This window comes from Rhinopithecus roxellana, chromosome 4, assembly GCF_007565055.1.
Source record: "Rhinopithecus roxellana isolate Shanxi Qingling chromosome 4, ASM756505v1, whole genome shotgun sequence".
NCBI classification, from domain to species: Eukaryota; Metazoa; Chordata; class Mammalia; order Primates; family Cercopithecidae; genus Rhinopithecus; species Rhinopithecus roxellana.
Genome location: NC_044552.1, coordinates 19,621,567 through 19,641,920, shown reverse-complemented (window position 1 = coordinate 19,641,920; position 20,354 = coordinate 19,621,567). Strand labels below are relative to the sequence as shown.

Sequence of the window (20,354 nt, the reverse complement as noted above, 5' to 3'; positions counted from 1 at the left end):
ACTCGTGTATTTAAGCATACCTAAACACAGAAAAAGTACAGTAAACATGTGATTTTTTAATTATAATACAGTATTATAATCTTATGGGACCACTGCAGTCCCTCATTGACCAAAATTCGTTATGCAGGTTATGATTGCCTACTTTTTTATTTTAAAAAACTGAGTACATATGAAAGAAGGCACCTGGTTAATGTCTGCGAATATCAGTATATAATACATAGTAGTAGTTATTCATAAAACATATACTACTATATACATTTTTATGACTTACATTTACTTATAAAATTCTATTACTCTTAATTTGTAGTAAATATTGCTAAAGTGCTCCCATTTTACAAGAAGCAAGCCTATAGCACTAGTGCCATCCACCCTCTTGCTTTCACCAACAGAGTGACTGGAAGGCTGACTGAGGGATGCAGAGTCAGTAGATTATTGGCTTCATTCCCTAAATCAGTGATTTCCAACTGTCAATCTGATGCTAACACAGGTGATTCTTACTATCTCTAGATGTACTACACGGTTCTCAAAACAAACATATTTAGAAAGAAAACCTAAATAAATAAATGAAGTCTTCAAAAAAAGAGAAAAGAAAAAGAAAACCAAGAACGGTTGGGATGGAGAAAAGACACAGAAGGCAGCCACAATCATAACGAGCAGCATCCAAGCTCAGGAGCTGTGACTGTTGGACAAACCATGCTACATATATATCAGCAGTTACTAGCTTATTTGGTTTCACACGTCACTGACAACTAGCTTTCCTTTAGAGCACTTGGTCACGGTGCTTGATCCTTCAGAGCACTTGGTTACCTGCGTACAGCAGTGAAGTACAACAGAACTCCAACCTGCCAAAGCACTTCAGGAATTCTGCTTAAGGACTGGTGCACTATGCTGTTTAACATTTATAGGAAATCCTTCTAAAAGACTACCTTGTTACCGTGGGAGAAACCCACAATCAACCCAAGTGAAAGTTTCTTGAATGCTGAGGATCTGTCTACAGCTGGGGCCAGCAAATGTTTTCTTAAAGGCCCAGACAACAAATATTTTAGGCTCTACAAGACTCCATAGGTGAAAGCAGCCATAGATGATATATAAACAAGTGCATCTGCCTGTGTTACAATAAAACTTCATTTTCAAAACTAGACTGGTAGGACAGATTGGGCCCATGAGTCCTAGACTGTCAACTTCTGGTTTAGCCTATCAGTTAGATTAAAAAACACTTTTCCCCACGTTTGAAAGTCAGAAATTCTCATGAAATGTTATTCATGCAATGAGAGAGGACCTTTGACAATTATACTGTTAGAGAAAAAGTATATGGCCCCCCAAAACTGCATCAACTTGGGTTCTACGAATTCAGCATCTGTGATTGGATACCTAGGACTAGATTGAGGTTTACCAAGGTTTTTCTACACCACGTAGAAAAAAAGGGTTTGTTCCCTGTAATAACAGGGAAAAGAAGACTGATGTATAAATGTTCAACCAACTTAAGAAAATAAACTCACTTAAAGTACCACAGGAAATTCTACGTTTACAAAGATTATTAACAAAAAATGAACAAAAATTGAATTTTAGCTGTTTATTAATGTATATCAGATTGAATCTTTACTTCAAAATCATTTATTACTTTTTTTTTTTTTTTTTTTTTTTTTTTTGAAATGGAGTCTTGCACTGTTGCCTAGGCTGGCACAATCTCGGCTCATTGCAACCTCTGCCTCCTGGGTTCAAGTGATTCTCCTGCCTCAGCCTCCTGAGTAGCCGGGATTATAGGCACCCAGCACCACGCCCAGCTAATTTTTTGTATTTTTAGTAGAGACGGGGTTTCACCATGTTGGCCAGGCTGGTCTCGAACTCCTGACCTCGTGTTTCCCCTGAGTCAGTATCCCAAAGTAATGGGATTACAGGCATGAGCCACTGCGCCCAGCCCGTTTATTAACTTTAATTACTATATGAGTAACATCAACAAAACAATATTTATAAATATTTACATAATTTCTACTTTTCTGTAATTCAGACCACCTAGCTTTCAAGTCAGTAAGCTGTTACTGAAACATGAGATATTCATTTATTCATTCATTTAAAAATATTTACTGAATGCTTATTAGCAATTAGGCACCGCATGGAAGCTGGAGATGTACAAATACAACAGAGACCTGCCATCACGGAATTCTCAGTCTGGAAAAGAAATCTCCTCAGAAAACAACAATTAATGTTGGCAAAACAACATTACTGTCAGATTAATTTAACATGAAAATTAATTATCAAGTTTTAAGAAATGCTGTCAATAGTAGGCATTATATATCAAAATATTAATATCATTTTCATATACATCTCTTTTTCTCATTATTTGATTATATAGTTAAAACTTTGATACCATTGATTTCCAGGCATATAATAGAACAAAACAAAATGGTGTATGCTACAATTAAGGTCAAGTTCCTAAAGATATTTAATAGAAGCCTGAAGCTGCAGAACAACATGTATAGCAGAACTCTCTTTATATGTTTAAAGACAGATAGATAGACCTTTTCTGAAGGAATGTTAACAGTGGGTCTGAGGACAAGGCTGGCAGTTATCATCAGGGTGGGAACTTTTACTTGATAATTTTATTTTAAATGAAGAAGTATTACTTTTAAAATGTTTTTTATTACTTTTAAACAATCTTTTTAGAGACAGGGGTCTCACTACGTTGCGCAGGCTAGAGTGCAGTGGCACAATTATAGCCCACTGCAGCCTCGAACTCTTGGACTCAAAGAATCTTCCCAACTCAGCTTCCCGAGTAGCTAGGACTTCAGGTACACATGACCACACCTGGCTGATTCATTTTTTATTTTTTGGAGAGACGGGATCTTGCTATGTTGCCCAAGCTGGTCCTGAACTCGTGGCCTCAAGTGATCCCCCCAACTTGGCTTCTCAAAGTTCTGGGATTACAGATGTGGGGCACTGTGCCTGGCCTTAAAATATAGGTTTTTTTTTTTTAGTGGTTAACATCTACAAAGACAAAAAATAAGTTCTCATTGGAGGTACACAAAGAGAGAATTAGGGGGAGTTATACTTAAATTTATCTTTTTTCACTTTGCAACCCAGGAATGTTTTTCCCTATCCTGACCTGATTCACAACAATTAACTTTTATTTTATTTTTTTTTTTGCAGGTGGAAAAGTTGAGGGAGGAAGAACACAGAAACCCAAACAATGTGTATGAAGCTGTTTGTGAGAAAGAGGCAGGGACCACCACGGCTCAGCAGACTCTGTGGGCGCCCTCATACCACATGCTGCAGGCAACCACAGCTAGGATCTTCCTTTTCCTTTCTCCCTCACCCACTGGCACCCAGGACCACAAAATTCATTAAATAAATGTTTCTCACTGCTTGTGAACTTGTTTTCCTTTCAGGCAACCTGATGACAGGCTAGGTTCTTAGGCTTTAATAGCCCATGACGGGAATTTTTAACTTAAGCAATTATAAAATAAAAATGTACTGACGCTAAAGACACCTTTATAAACCTGTCACTTTAATCTTTCTTCATGACTTCTTGGTTTAATTAGGTAGCTATATAGTCTCATACAATTTCACTGAAAAGTTATATGCGTAGTAGTTGTTGGTCACGAGACAACTTCTAACACTGGACTTCTCATTTATTCTCAGGCTAAAAATCTAAGTGATAGCAACATTTAACAAAACTTCTTGGAAGCTTTACAGATAATTTTCACTTTGTACAGCACGTGCATGCTTTGTAAAGCTTTCTCATGCTTCAGTAAGTCAGAAGTAATGATGGGGGTACACATTTTCTTACTTAAAACTTAATACTGGGAACAAGAGAACTAGCACGTTGCTACAGTCTCATCAACAACTCTGAAAAGGCAACAAGCCAATGCAAACAAATACGGTTTTCCAAAAATACCTGATAAGACTTCTAAATTAAGAGCTGACTTCAAGGGAGTGGGGAATAAGGAGAGAGTTCTTAAAGGATATAAAATTACAGCTAGATAGACATTAAATTCTAGTGTTCTGTAGAGTGCTCTATAGTTCACCATATTATTATGTATTTTCCAATTAGCTAGAAAAGAGGTTTTTAAATGTTCCTAACACAAACATACAGTAAATGTCTGAGGTGACAGATATGCTAATCACTCTGATTTGATCACTACACATTCTTTCAAAACAATACTATGTACTCCATAAAAATGTTATGTGTCATTTTTTTAAACTCTTGTTAAAAAACTGATCAAATTCATTTTAAAATACACTCTACAAGCATAGTAATTTCTGGATGTCTATTTAATGAAATGTAAAGAAAAAATACTGAATATCTAACTGGTTCAAAGTCAAAAAATAATACAGATTCTACAAACTGAGACTATTTGAATAACAGTAATTTCCAAAAGCAATCATTAGTTTACTACTTATTCCTTTGTATTCATATAGCAGATTCCTAATACTCAGGTTGAAAACATGCTTGATAAGACCTACTAATTAAAATGGTAAAACTGGAACACGGTTCAGTTTTGAATGTTAAAATTTAAAACCCTACAAACTCAAAATAAAATTACAAAAAACTAAGGCTGGGTATACATTTCTTCATTTGCCACTCTGACATTCATAATAATTAGACACAGATAGGAAATTTTTCAGTCTCTGTGGTACATACACCAAATATACATGCAACTTCTTGTTGTTCAAGTCTGAAATTCTCTTTTCAGTTAATATATTTACTGACCTCTTCTGGGACTCTCATGATTGAAAAGAATGCCATTCACTGCAAAGAGATTATACGCCTCACGGAAGTTCACCACAATCCAATAGGCATAGAGTTTTGCTGCCCCTGTTGGAATAAATTTTTTAAGCAATGAAGTTTGTTATAAAAGACAGTGATTTTCACCCATTTTAAACAGTAACAACTTGCCAAAATAATAATTTGTAATGCATCAAAATACAAAAAAGTATCAAAAACCAAAGACAAAATAAAGGTTCTGATGCCCATTAATCATGTTCACCAGGAAATATTTTAAGAATTTCTTACTTTTGTAATGCCCACAATGCACTATGTGACAATCTAATTGATTGAATCTTTCTTAGATCTTATTCTCTCTCATTCTCTCTCTCTCTCTTAACTTTTGAGGAATTCGAATGGAAAAAAATGGGGATCTTAACATTCCAAATGTTTGAAATTTTATCACTCAAGTCTTTCATTAATATTCTCTTTACAAATGTATTAGACATAATAGTCTTTTTTTTTTTAAGGTTTTGAGCTCAAGGAAACTTTCATGGAAAATAAACATGAAACCTCATCACTTCAGTATAATCTCAACAGTTTAGAAAAAGCATCACATTGGGTCTGATTTTCCATTTAAAGCGATCTGTATGGAAGGGTTGAATGAACATGGGTTGGTGAAGTGAGGCAGTAATTTCACCCCCAAGGTAATAGCAGCAAATACTTGTAGTTAGCAATGTATAAAGGTATGCTTCTCAACAAGTTCAGTCACTTTACCTTAATGTCCACCTCACACCCAAATGACTTCAGCCGTGAGACATGAACAGAATGAAAGAAAAAACACACACCTCCCACACCCACAGATAATGCCGCACATGCGCTCAGGTGTGCACACGCATTCTCACCATAGGGTGACCGGGGATAGAAAGGGGTGGTCTCCTTCTGGGGTATTTCCTGCACTTTCCCATAAAGTTCACTTGTTGAGGCTTGGTAGAACTTCACAGAGCTGATAAGGCCACAAGTCTTAACTGCATCTAGAAGTCGTAGAGTGCCAACTCCATCAACATCCGCAGTGTACTCAGCGAGGTCAAAGGAAATCTGGAAAAAGTAGGCGGCGACAGGGCTGTATTACTAGCTTCATAGCACAAAGGTGCTGTCAGTAGGGGCAAAGACTACAATTTCACACACTGTGAAATGTTGGTGAGAAAATATTACTTTCTAACAGCACAATAAGAATGTGGATGTCATCTACATACAATATCAAACGGCTAAAAATATCTTAATTGCTATTAATTACCTATGGTAATGTGAAGAACACTTTAACCACCTTCTACTGCTCCGAATTCTAGGCTAGAGTCCCTAGGGCATAGTCTATTATAGGGCAAACCCTATTCCTCAGAATTACATGGAATGTTCCTTAAAAATTCAGTTTGAACCAACCTCTTGGGGGTAGGGACCTAGGAAATTTACATTTTTAATAAGCCCCAATTGATTTTTATGTACAGAGTAGTTTTGGAACACGTGCTTTAGAACACAGTTGAATTTAAAAAGGGTTGTTTTATTTTCTATTTTAAAGGTAAAATAATGACTTTGTAATCTATTACATGAATGTATAATCTTTTTTTAGTATGAGACACAGAGCATACAGCAAGATGCTAATGTATATATGAACTAACTTCTAAGAGAATGCTGAGGAATAATTCAATATTTTGCAGTTCTTTAGAGTACTTTTTAAAAACAAGTGTGACTGATAAGCTTTCTGAAATTTTTCTATTTACATATGATGAACAAAGTAACCTAACATTAAATCCTCTAAAATAATAAGGCTCAAAATCTTTGTTACTGGTTTATTCAGAGGCTAATATAGCTGGGCACAGTGCAAACAGGCTTCCCCTGCCGCCTTGTGAATCCTCACCTGGAGAAACCCCTTTGAGGGTAAGGTCACTGGCCTTCGTTACTGCTGGGTCTTGCATGTGTGCCCTGGAGCAGAAGCTGTCCCCTGGTACATGCAAATGGTATTCAGGCAACCACTCACCAGGGACCCTATTTAGACCACTAAACTCATGTGATTTAGGCCTGTAAGTAAAGCTCATGTGGCTGCCAGGAAATCAAAAGAAAAAAAGTATGTTTCATCCACAATCTTTCAAAAGGCAAGAAAGCAAATTTGGAAGCCTGTTATTTTTATTCTTTTCTATTAACAGTTTGTTAAGATATAATTCACACCCATAAAATTCACCCTTTTAGAAGATTATAATTCAGTGGGTTTTAGTATATTCACAGCAGTATATGCAATCAACACCATCTAAGCCCAGAACATTTTCATCACCCCAAAAAGAAATTCCGTACCTAGTACTCAGTACCTTAGTACCTAGTATCAGCAGCCACTCTCTGATCCCCAACTCCAACTCTGACCCCAACAGCCCTGTCACTATGTATTTGCCTACTGTGGATATTTCATACAAATGGAATCATACAATAGGTGGCTTTTAGTGACCGGCTTCTTTCGCTTACCATGTTTTCATTTTGGTTGAGTATATACCTATGAATGTAGTTGCTGGGTCATACAGTAACACTATATTTAACGTTCTGAAGAACTACCAGACCATTTTCCAAAATGGCTGCATCATTTCACATTCTCACCATCAATTAATAAGAGTTCCAATTTCTCCACATGTTACATAGACTTGTTGTTGTCTTTTTTGTTATATCCATCCTAGTGGTGTGAAGTGGTATCTCAGTGTGGATTTTCTTTTGCCTAATAAATAATGTTCAGCATCTTTTCATATGCTTATCAGCCATTTGTATCTTGTCTTTGTAGAAATGTGTATCTGAATCCTTTAGCCATTTTTAAATTGGGTCATTGGTTGAGTTGTAAAAGTTTTTTCACATACACACACACACACATATATATACTGAATACAAGTCCCTTATCAAATCTATGACTTGCAATCTTTATTTATTTATTTATTTTGTTGAGACGGAGTCTTGCTCTGTCGCCCAGGCTGGAGTGCAGTGGCCAGCGATCTCAGCTCGCCACAAGCTCCGCCTCCCGGGTTCATGCCATTCTCCTGCCTCAGCCTCCCCAGTAGCTGGAACTACAGGTGTCCACCACCACGCCCGGCTAGTTTTTTGTATTTTTAGTAAAGACAGGGTTTCACCGTGTTAGCCAGGATGGTCTCGATCTGCTGACCTCCTGATCCGCCCGCCTCGGACTCCCAAAGTGCTGGGATTACAGGCGTGAGCCACCGCACCTGGCCTTGACTTGCAATTTTTCCTCCCATTATGATGGTTGTCTTTTTACTTTTTTTTTTTTTTTTAAATGGAGTCTCACTCTGTCACCTAGGCTGGAGTGCAATGGCGCAATCTCAGCTCACTGCAACCTCCGCCTCCGGGATTCAAGTGATTATCCTGCCTCAGCCTCCTGAGTAGCTCAGATTACAGGCATGCATCACCATGCCTGGCTAATTTTTGTATTCTTAGTAGAGACAGGGTTTCACCATGCTGGCTAGGCTGGTCTTGATCTCCTGACCTCGTGATCCACCCACTTTGGCCTCCCAAAGTGCTGGGATTACAGGCATGAGCCACCATGCCTGGACTACTTCCTTTTTTTGTTTGTTTTTTTTTTTTTTTTTGAGATGGAGTCTCGCTCTGTCGCCCAGGCTGGAGTGTAGTGGCGCAATCTCGGCTCACTGCAAGCTCCACCTCCCGGGTTCACACCACTCTCCTGCCATTCTCCTACCTCAGCCTCGCAAGTAGCTGGGACTACAGGCGCCTGCCCCTGTGCCTGGCTAATTTTTTGTATTTTTAGTAGAGACAGGGTTTCACTGTAGTCTCGATCTCCTGACCTCGTGATCTGCCCGCCTCGGCCTCCCAAAGTGCTGGGATTACAGGCGTGAGTCACCACACCCTGTCTCCCACCCCCCCGCCTTTTTTTTTTTTTTTAAAGACAGGGTCTCATTATGCTGTCCAGGCTGGAGTACAGTGGCTATTCACAGGCATAATCATAGCAAACTACAGCCTCAAACCCTGCTTAAGTGATCCTCCTACCTCAGCCTCTTGCTGAATAGCTGGGAATACAGGCATGTGGTACAGTGCTGGGCTAACGTCTTTTCACTTTCTTACTGGTGTCTTATGAAGCACAGAAGTCCCATTTATCTACTTTTTATTTTGTTGTGTGTGCTTTCAATGTTATATCTAAGAACACTTTACTTAAACCAAGATCATGAAGATTTACTCCTAATGTTATATTCCAAGAGTTTTATAGTTTTGTCTCATGCATTTAATTCTATGATCCATTTTGAGTTAAATTTTGTGTATGGTTAGGGGTCCAACTTCATTTTCTGCAGATGGATATCTAGTTGTCCCAGCACCATTTGTTGAAAGGTCAGGTTTTCCCTGTTGAATGGTTTTGCACTGGGTCATTCTGTTATCAGGAAAAGCCACGGCCTTATTTTGGGAAACAGTGTACTGAGAAGGCCTTGGGAGAGGGCGTGTCAGGGCTCTGGGACCACTGGTAGTGGTCACTGAGCAGATCACTCAACCACTTCTGCCGGCCATAGTTTCCTCACCACATCAGTGCCACAACCGTAATTTATATGACACTTTACAATTCAAAAGTGCTTTTGTTCGAGCTTTGTAACAATCCTAGGAGAAATAGAAACTAGGTCCTGAGGTTCAGAAAGATGGAGTTGCTACAAGTCACACTGCCTAGGAGCAGCAGAACCAGGACTCCAAGCAAGTCCCTGGATGATGCTCACCACAAAAGCTGAATTCAGCCACCCCCTCTGTGAGGGCCTCACAAAAGCCAGAGGCTCTGAGGAGAAACACGTGCACACACAGACACACACAACTGCCCACGCTTTCCAGAGATTTGTGGATTACAGATTAAGAAACCTTAAACTAGATCTTCCTGAATATCTTCTCTGACATCAAGTGTCTGTACTCAAAATATTTTTAGGTGTAAGTTCTTATCCCATGGTATTTGCACTTCTTTTCAAGGGACCAGTCAAATTTGAACAATAATGAGAATGTTGTGAGTTTTTTCTCTTTCCTTGACTAGGTTTTCATTTATATACATGCTGCCTGAACAGCTCCAAGAAGGAATAGCTAGTATTTTTTAAGTACTCAGTACCAGACACATGCATATCATCCTAGGCATTTTGCGAGTATATATTATTTAATCCTAAGAACAGGTAAGTATTTACACTGACACAGAGAAGCTACAGCAAGTGGTGACAACATATGTTGTATTCGTGGTGAATGTTCTATACATTGACTAGATTACACACGGATATGTTACATTCACAGTGAACCACACGTCCTAGCATAAGCAACTTAACCGTTTTGTGCTGAATGTTCTATACATTGACTAGATTACACACAGGTATGCTACATTCACAGTGAACCACATGTCCTAGCATAAGCACCTTAACCGTTAGAACATAGAATAAAGAAACTGTACAACCTGAAAGTTTTCACTTATGCCAGGGAATCCAGTTTAGATAACTAACAGGTCATTATTCAGAGCACATACCTCATGGAAAAGAATTAAGCACTGTTAGACTAAAGATAGTAAATAAGATAGGAGAGTATGGGGTGAAGGATGGTTGCATGTTTGCAGATTTTGAGGTAACTCCAGAGAGAATTAAGCACATGTGTTTGATATTCAACATGCTACAGGATAAGATTAGCTGATAAAATTTAACTGATTATGAAGTGTTTTATAATATAACAAATTAAGCGGTTTCCTTGAAAAAGAAAATCTGAACAGTATGTTGTGACTGATCAACTCCTAAAGCTTACAAGTGTTGGCCAGGCACAGTGGCTCACACCTGTAGTCCAACACTTTGGGAGGCTGAGGCCAGAGGACCAGTTGAGCCCTGGAGATCAAGACCAGTCTGGGCAACACAGAAAGGTCCTGTGTCTACAAAAAAAATTTAAAGTAAAAAAAAATTAGCTGACCGTGGCGGCACACACCAGTGGTCCCAGCTACTCAAGAGGCTGAAGCAGAAGAATTACTTGAACCCAGGAGGTTGGGGTTGCAGTGGGCCATGATCATGACCCTGCACTCCAATCTATGCAACAGAGCAAGACTCTGTCTCAAAATGAAACGCAGGTTAAAAAAAAAGAAAATAAAATAAAGAAAGATTTCTTCAGTCTCCCGAGTGGCTGGGACTACAGGTGGCCGCCATCACACCTGGCTAATTTTTTTTTTGTATTTTTAGTAGAGACGGGACTTCACTGTGTTAGCCAGATGGTCTCGATCTGCTGACCTCATGATCCACCTGCCTCGGCCTCCCAAAGTGCTAGGATTACAGGCATGAGCCACTGCGCCCTGGGCAAAGAAAGATTATTTTTAAGTAAAACTAAAGGTTAGGAGTGTGATTCTGAAACACATGAAAACATGGAAGGTCCAGAGAGCTACAGTCCACAGGTCAAATCTGACCTACCATCTGCTTCTGTAATTAAGTTTTATAGGGCACAGCCCTAATAAACACTCATTTGTTTACAGGTTTCCTATGCTTGTTTCCACACTATGACAGCAGACTTGAATAGCTGCAACACAGGTATTTCCCATGAAGCCAAAAATATTTACTCTCTGGACCTTTACAGAAGAAGCTTCCAAACCCCCGAAACTAAACCACAGTTATAACTGGGAGCCAAAATGAGTAGGGTTTTGGTTGTGGTTGCTTTTTATCATTATCTTTTTCTCTATCTTCTCAGTACTATGGGATGATTATGAAGTATATTTCCAATCACAAAGAGAGTTGCATTTTCAGAGGCATGCAGACCAAGTTAACAGTAAAAATCTTCTTTCACCTAATAAGGAGAACAAAAAATCAGACTGATAAAAAAACAAGCCTACAAAATACTGCCCAAACTCACTTTCTTGAAATATTTTCTTCAGTGGGCTCCCATATCCCCACATTCTTCCAGTTTTTTTTCCACTCGACTGGCATCAATTCTCCAGGCTGTTATGCCAGTGCCTGCCAGTCTACCAGGTCCCCTGCACCCCAACTCCAGCCTTGGGCTCAGTGCTGAGGTTCTTCTACCCCAACCCACCCTCCAGCTGTGTCATCACTCAGTCTGGGGTCTCAATTCACCATCTGTCCAAATGGGCCCAAAGGCCCACCTCCAGGGCACCTCTTGGAGCAGCAGCCTCTCATATGTTCCTGTCCACTTGCTGTACCTAATGGCATGTCACACTGAGATGGCCCCAAAGAGGGTTCCTGAAGCTGTCTCCAAAGCTCTTCTTTCCCATGGCCCCTCCCTCTGTGTAAATATCACCCATTCCAAACAAAACCTAGGAATCTTCCCTAACACTTCCTTCCCTGCGCAGCTTACTGAAATCTAACCAGTTCCCACCACTTAGCCCACACCTTAATTTAGTCTGGCATCACCTTTCATGGGAACCACTGCAAGAACCTCTGGCTAGTTCAATTTCAGTCCTTCCCCACCTGGCACCCTGGTACTTGACCTCATAACCTACCACACTCATCCCCCACTACGATGATGCAGCCTCTTCGGCCACCCTGTGGTCCTACTCTGGTGTCAGCTGGTCCTGCCTGGAGCCGTCATGCTGCTGACCCCTCTGTATGCTGTGCCCCTCACCACTTCCCTGCCTCCCTCTCTAAAAACATCCCATGCTTGCCATTCTATGCTTATCCACCCCTCTCTTTATCTTGCTTCATTTCACCTTAATTTTAAACTTTTATTTTATCTGTTTACTTATTTATGATCTATCTCCCCCATTAAAATGTAAGCTCCATGAGAGCTGGGTTTCATCTTGTTCTCTGCAGTGTCTCCCATGCCTGAAGCATGGCTTGGCACAGTATTTGCTAAGTGAATGAAGACAGTGTGCAAACTAATGAGAAATCTAAACGTCAAATACACATACATCAAAATAAAACCACAAAAGCCAGTAGGAAAGAAAATGTGCTATCAGAATAAAACAAATTTGATAATTTAATATCACTGAAATAAAAGGTAAAATTTCAAAGGGCAAGATAGATAAAACTCTATATAAATTTCAAAGCTTTAGCGTAACAACAACAATAGTTTTAACAGTTACACTATATAAAGAGTCAGAATTCAGAGTGCAGAAGAAGAATCTTAGACATAATTGAAGTGCAGGTGGGAGGAGATAGTTACTAAAATATCCAAAGACACGGTGATGGGATATTCATTCGTAAGGCGCAGTCAGGGCAGTCTCAGAGGCGAGTAGTAAAGCCGGAGAAATGACAGAAAAATGTAAAGTCATAGGAAACAGGAAATTTAAGTTCAAATATAAAGTTAATTACTCTTATCAACATTCAAAGATATAAAGAGATATCCAAAGAATTGTCCACATTTATTTATGAGTGGTAAATCATAGCCTTTCTTAAAGCAAACAGAAAATTAGAATGAGTCCTTTAAATGGGCTGAAAGGGATAAGATATAGATGCTGAAAGTTCACATGTCAATTCTGTAGTCTACAACATGGAATGTAAATCCCAGGTGCTTTTAAAGCCATATCAGGGAAGACTTGAGTTCACTGTGCTAGGCCTCACAGCAAATAAAACAAATGATAACACTCATTCCAGGATCACTGAAGCCCTTTTACCTCTCCAAACTCATTATAACTAAATGTTAATTTTTTAACTATGTGAAATTGAACAGAGATGAAAGAGGGTATTCTAACCAACTAGGACAAGATAAATGCCACTATTAACATACAATATATTGACCAGTCATAATAGTGACAAACTATTACTTATATTAGATGATTACAAGAGAAAATAGACTGTGTCTGATCAGTGGAGTGGTTGTCATGTGTTGGTAACTATGGTGCTCACAACTTTACATATTTAAAATGACCACCAAAACTGAATCCTTGAGGTCAGAAATGTCACACATTGTGACTCTTTTCCCAAGAAGCACAGCAAGTAACGTTCCAGCTTCTGAATTCAGGATCTTGGATGATCCTGAGAGACTGCTGATCAGGCACCATTCTGGAGCTCTCTGCAAGGCCCACTCCCAACTTAGGGGGTTTATAGTGTTCCAACTCCTCCCCTTGGTCCTGAGTCTCTCATAATGGACTAGCTCTCTTCCTCAAATGGCAGTCTGGGAAGTAAATTTCGGGTTCAGAGACAGAGAGGCAGCTATAGTCATCAGGAGTCTAGTGTAAGTGGTTTGCCAGGTCTGCCCCACTGAGGCTCCCTCGTATTTCCCCCTCACATACTGTACTCTTACTTCAAAATATTAATACAATTAAAGCGCACACATTTTTAAAATTCTGAAATCTACTGAAAGCAAAAGCTAGGGTAAATGAAAAAGACCACAAGCAGCCGCTACCCCACTAGTCTGTAAACTCTACAGGCGTAGGGCCCTTAACTATTTCTGTTCACCATTAAATCCCCAAGAATTGCACAGAGGTAAAAAGATATCTGTAATTTTAAAATAGAAAGCCACGTGAAGAGAAGTTTCATTTATTTATAAGAAATTAGATGAAATATATATTTAAGTATCCTGTAAATGTTAATAGAACTATTATCTTCTGAAGTGTAAATGAATTAAGGGAAAGTATTTGAATAACAATTTTAGTAAGGAAAAACATTTCAAACACAGCAGAAGAGAAGTCCAAAACAAATCAATGAGTAAGGCTGAACACTTTTCAGACTTTTTAGCTGAAACAAGAAGAATATATGTAGGAATGTGAAGATAGGCACAATGGCTTGGAACATACGTTGTTTGCCTCTTCAGACCCGTATGGTTCAGCGGGACGGCCTCTGAGTTCCTAGCGATTGGTCCTTCCCAGTTTGATTTCCTGCCGTCTCAGGGTCTTGGTGTTTGCCCCTTCCCTCTACTCAGAACATTTTCTCCAGGGTTCACGCCTCCCTTCCTTCAGCCAAAAGGATTCCCGGACCTGGCCATCTCTACTTTCACCTCATCCTCCCCTGGCGTGCACTTTGGAGAACTCAGTCCATTGGACTCTAAGTACAGAGAAAGCATCTTCATTGGTTTAGCGAGCTTGTAAGCTTCATGAGGTTAAGGGCTCTGTTCATTTTTTCTCACTGCTCCTACCACTTAGAAGAATACCTGCCCCATGGAAAGTACTCAGGAAATATTACTTGAATGAATAAGACAGTATTTGGTCTGAAGCTTAGGCATATAATTCCCCAATGATTTCAGTACACAATTAAGAATGGAACAAACTTTATATATGGAGCAAATTCCATTTAAAAATCTCAATGAATGAGCCAAAGTTTCCTGACTACAAATGTGGTGTCGGAAAAAGAGATCTGTCTGCAAAAGAACTAAATGTGGTAAAAGATAACCAGAGAACAGGAAATCTTTTCCTCTAACATTTGATTTCACAGACACAAGAGGAGGTTCATGATACCAGTGAGCTGGAAATGCATAAGACCACACAAGCAGCTGTAGTGTTTACTGCTTCTCTTTAAGTGAAAGTTATTAATCAAGGACAGCAGCAATAAAACATTGCTTTCCATCATGGATCAGTTTTTCCTAGTTAGCAGCTCAGCAGAGCTGACATTTATTTAGCAGCTGGGGCCAGATGCAAATCTTTCCCCTCCTGCCGCCCCGGCTCCAGAGCTGGACAGGAATTAGGCAGGTGTGGACCTAGAAGCACTGCAGCTCAGTGGGCAGGGAAGGAATCGAGAGAAGGTGCACCCTACCATGAGCAGGCCACGGGCTCTGATTCCAGGCAATCCAAAGGTGAAGGAGACAGGGCCTTGCCCTCCCCTCCTGTAGCCTGCCTTACGGGTGTCGATGAGACAGGGTTTGAAGAGGCTACAAAGGGAGGCCACAGGGATTAAGAAAGGCATCCTGAGATGGTGACAAAGTATGGGAGTGGGAGGATAGAGATCCAAAGGAGGGACAGATGACATGGACAGATCAAAGTAGGGTCCATGGGCACAGGGAGGGGAATACCACACACTGGGACCTGTCAGGGAGGTGGGAGGAAGGAGAGTGTCAGGATAAATAGCTAATCCACGCAGGGCTTAATACCTAGGTGATGGGTTGATGGGTGCAGCCAACCACCACGGCACATGTTCACCTATGTAACATACCTGCACGTCCTGCAATGCACCCCAGAACTTAAATTAAAAAGAAATAGTAGGGTCCACGGGGGTGGGCAGGGGTGGGGGATAGGGACTGGGGGAGTGGGGGGTTGGAGAGGTGATGAGACATTCTAATGGGGGCGGGGATCATCAGCATGAGCAAAAGGAGAGACAAATGCACTGGCAATGTTTGGGAAACAGAGTGCTATATTGATGTAACGTAAGTAGAAGCTATTCTGGAGCAAATTATATATGCCAGTCTATAGTTTGTTCAGTGGGCACTGGGGAGCTGGCAATGGCTCTGGAGCAGAGGACAGCATCACTTTATCTGGCCCTTTTCATCAGTGCTATATTCCCAACCGTTCTACTTGCCTCCAGCCCAGCCCAAGGCCCAGCCCTATAGTTCGGAAACTTTTCTTCCTCACACTCATAACCCCAATTTTGTACGATTTTTCCTTATTCTTTTGCAATTCCATTTTTCTTCAAAAATGTTTATAATTATAATTTGGAACAATATACAGGGTTGTTAGTCCACCAGAGTGACAAATGCTAATCAGACTAAACAAATGTGACATCTTGGTTTGCCTTTGTATGCTCAAGGCATATGAAGGTATAGTTCCCTTAGAGTTTTGAAATGCTCAAAGTAGACTAAGGGCTCTCATAGGGAATCAGAACACTGATGACACAGGACAAGGTAACAATCCCCAAATGCACCCTGCTCCCGGTGACTCTGATGAGAGGCAAGGCTGCACACACTGCTTCTGTCCGTCTACTCTCCACACCGTCGGGGCCATGACTTTCCGTCTCTCACCACTACTGCTTAGTACACAGGAGGGCTGGAAAATATTTGTTGAAATAATGGTATCGATTTTTGTCATGTGTTTACATTTTAGCCACAGAGGTGAATTGGAGCTCTCACAAGTCAGAGTAGAAAGCATACGCGGGACTCTGTTCTCACAACACCCTCCAGTTCTTGGCTTTTTCTAAGAACTCAGCCGCTGCTCTGGAAGGCCGACCACGCTTTAACAACCTCACCAAATCTGTCAGCTCTTCTGACTTGCTAACTCCAAAATGAAGAACAGTTGCCCCACTGACATTCCTTGAGTTTGAGAACCTTCATTTCTAAAATATTGGGTTCTGCACCCCCCACCCTGACTTCAGTTATAACTCCTTGGTCACAATTCTCTGCCACTTCCATATCCTCTGAGAACCTCTGATCCTATTCCTGAAAGCCTCTCATTCTTTTTCAGTTAAAAAATACATTACATAATTTTAAAATAAATGCTAATTTGTTTTAACTAGTTAAATTATTTAAAATAAATATTAAACTAAGTCTCCTGGGTTTTTATTTTTAGAAAATCTTAATTTAAAAATACTTTGAGACTCCAACTATCAGAAATTAGCCATATTAGATGTTTTTTCTCTGTCATTTTACAGTTTATCAGTTGCTGATAAATACAGAAAAACCTGTCATGATTTCTGTACAAGAAAATGTCACCAGAAGTAACTACCCAGGTTTTTCTAGAGAAAAACTCACAGAGATTCTTTACAGATAAACAGAAATAACAAATCAACTTACCTAATGGAATTTATTATAGCAGGAATACTTAACTAAGAATTCACAGGGTCCATGGACAAAACTCAGGAGAGCACACAGATTTGGCTTAAAAAATTAAAAAATGTGTGTCTTCATTTTCACTCAGTTCTATCTGAAATTTGGACTTCCCTTCTATTTTGAATGTAAGCCAACAATCCTCAGTAATAATAGTACTTGCGACCTTTCCACCAATAGAGACAGCAGCCATTTCAACACTACTCTACAGTCACTGCAGATGACTGGGGGCATCACTTGTGCCCATGACTGCTTTGAAGTTCCAACGTTTACCAGGCCCACTGCCAGGTCTTGTGCCATAATGTGTTATGGCACATTATTATATCACAAACCTGGTTTTTAGGTATATTAACAGATTAAGAGTCAGTTTCCTTGGCAATTCTATGCATTTGGTTTATACCTCTAAAACATTATTCTGAGAATATCCACAGACTTCATCAGATTGCTGAAGGAGTCCATGGCATAAGAAAGGTTAAAACATCTCCTGTAAATCAAGTGGTAGTGACAAAATTTCAGTATTTTAGAATGTGCTTAAAGAAGAAAAGTCACTAAATCCTTCTCACCACCTATATCCAGCCAGATAAATAAGCTCTCATCAGCCATTTTGAAATCTGCACGTGTGTAACCTAAAAGCATTATTGTTACATAACCAATTGCTCAATGGTTTGGTCATTCAATAGGTTCCTGACCTCAATGACAAAGCTCCAAAAGTACATAAATACACTAAGGCATTAACATGACACTAGAGTTGTACATATAATCAAAAATTAAACAATGAAATTAGCTTTCAAATGCATTTTGTAATGTTTGTACGTTTAATCTGAGTTATTTTGATCACATATATACTAAGATGAGTTAGCATCCCGCAAGCTCTCTGTTGGCAGAGAGTGATAGCACAGGAATGAATAAACGGACTGATTATATGAAGGGTATTTAGCCAATGACCTGTACCCCTACGGATTAAAAATCCGGGGAATAAAAATCAGGGGATTAAAAATATTTGTTGGAAGATAATCAAGAGATAAATAGAAGATTTAATGTTTGCTGCCAGTTACCACCCAGATTATAGTAATTTGGGGACAAAAAATGAAGAGTCACTTCAGCTACATATAAAGAGACTGAAACACAGTAAACATCATACAGTCTTCATTATTATTATAAAGTTTTACTTTCCTTTTATGAATACTATAATTACATTTAGAATTGGTCACTACTATAACATTGAAATAGGAAGAAAGCAGTAACACTGGCATCTAAATGCTAATAATTCTTTCGTTAATAGGTAAAATGACAGAACAACAACAAAAAAAGAGAACTCCCTGAAATGTCTCAATGACTGAGATGCCACAACATGGCCTGTGGTTACAACAATGTAAGTCTCAACTATCCATATGCGAGAGTTCATTTCAGACAAGAAGCAGAGCTAAGGTTTCCAGGCAGGACAAATAACTCAGTGTCGGGAGCCTTCAATCCCACTGGCAAGTGGTATATCCAAGTCTTTGTAAGTCACAAAACAAGAGAGGCCAGTGCAACATCATACTGTGCAGATAATAAGCTCTCTTCCCTCCTTCCTCACCTCGATTTCTCTTGACCTCTCTCCTCCAAAAATAGCAGATAGTAAATTAATTTTAGAAGGAATATTAAAAAAAAATCTCAGCTATGAGAGAAATGTAAAAGAGCCTTTTTAAAATAAGTAAGCCCTCATGAGAGACCTACATGTTTCACTAGAAATATTTTATTGAAAGATTTGAAAAGAAGGACCAGAAGCTCAAAACCCACAAGAACCGTGTGATATACTAGCAAGCAAAAGACGGAAAATGGGAAAAGATGCCTTTAACAAAATGGAATGAAATTAAAATAATGCTCAAGAAAGAACAGAGTGGGGTTCAAGGACACAAATGCAAAATAAATAAGAAGAGCAATCAGATACAGAGAGAAGGCTGCTAGGGAAGCAGGCACAGGAGGGATGCAGAGGCCCAGGAAAGGAACAGTCACATGTTTTCTCTCTACTTGCTGTGTAAGACACAAGGCAGGTTCCAAGTATCAAACTGTTGCTTGAGACAGGTAGGTAGGAACACTACTAAATATCAAGGAGTCTCTAGATCTAACAGACAAACTAAAGGGTCGACCAATTGCTAAGAATGACGCATTCAAGAAGTCAGGAGTGATACTGTAGAACTATACGCACTATGATGAAAATGCCAACAGATTACTAATGCCCATAAAAAGTTAACCAATGGGCCAGACACAGTGGCTCATGTCTGTAATCCCAGCACTTTGGGAGGCCGAGGCGGGCGGATCACTTGAGGTCAGGAGTTCGAGACCAGCCTGGCCAACATGGTGAAACCCCGTCTCTACAAAAAAAAAAAAAAAAAAAAATTAGCCAGGCGTGGTGGTGGGCACCTGTAATCCCAGCTACTCGGGAGGTTGAGGCAGGAGAATTGCTTGAACCTGGGAGGTGGAGGTTGCAGTGAGCTGAGATTGCGCCACTGCACTCTAGCCTGAGTGCGACTCTGTCTCAAAAAAAAAAAAAAAGGGTAAACAATGGTCACACTGCAGATAAACTCAAATTGCCAGGATATTGTTAGATCATTTTCATAGTGAAAAATCTAGCAAAGTCTATGGCAGCACACCAAATCAAGGAATAAAGATAATCCCATGGCAAAAGTGTTCCTATTAAGTGCCAGGCACTGGTTTAGGCACATACTGGTGAACAAGACAGAGGTAGTTCCTGTTATTAAATTTACCTGTAAAATTCATGGTTTTATGTATGCATGATTTGTTTCTCAAGAGAATGGGCTCCTCCGAATGGAGGAGAATAAGCACATTGTTCTTCAAATATTGGTCAGTTGAAGACAACCTTCTTTTCTATTAATGTAATCAGACTTAAACAAAGGGTATACCCTCATTCAGGTCTTCTGGACTCATAATGGGCTGATATATCATCTCTATCCATATTCTTTATTATTTTACA

At 39.7% G+C, this 20,354-nt stretch overlaps 1 protein-coding gene across 1 annotated transcript in view; it reads right to left on the bottom strand.

Moving 5' to 3' along the window:
- GMDS (GDP-mannose 4,6-dehydratase) overlaps window positions 1-20,354 on the bottom strand; it is a 641,167-nt gene that overhangs the window by 347,777 nt on the left and 273,036 nt on the right. Inside the window, exons 5-6 of the mRNA XM_030928548.1 lie at window positions 5,611-5,803; window positions 4,712-4,816 (exon numbers count right to left, since the gene is read on the bottom strand). Of these exons, the coding sequence (XP_030784408.1) occupies window positions 4,712-4,816; window positions 5,611-5,803 (298 nt within the window). The remainder of the gene's footprint in view (window positions 1-4,711; window positions 4,817-5,610; window positions 5,804-20,354) is intronic.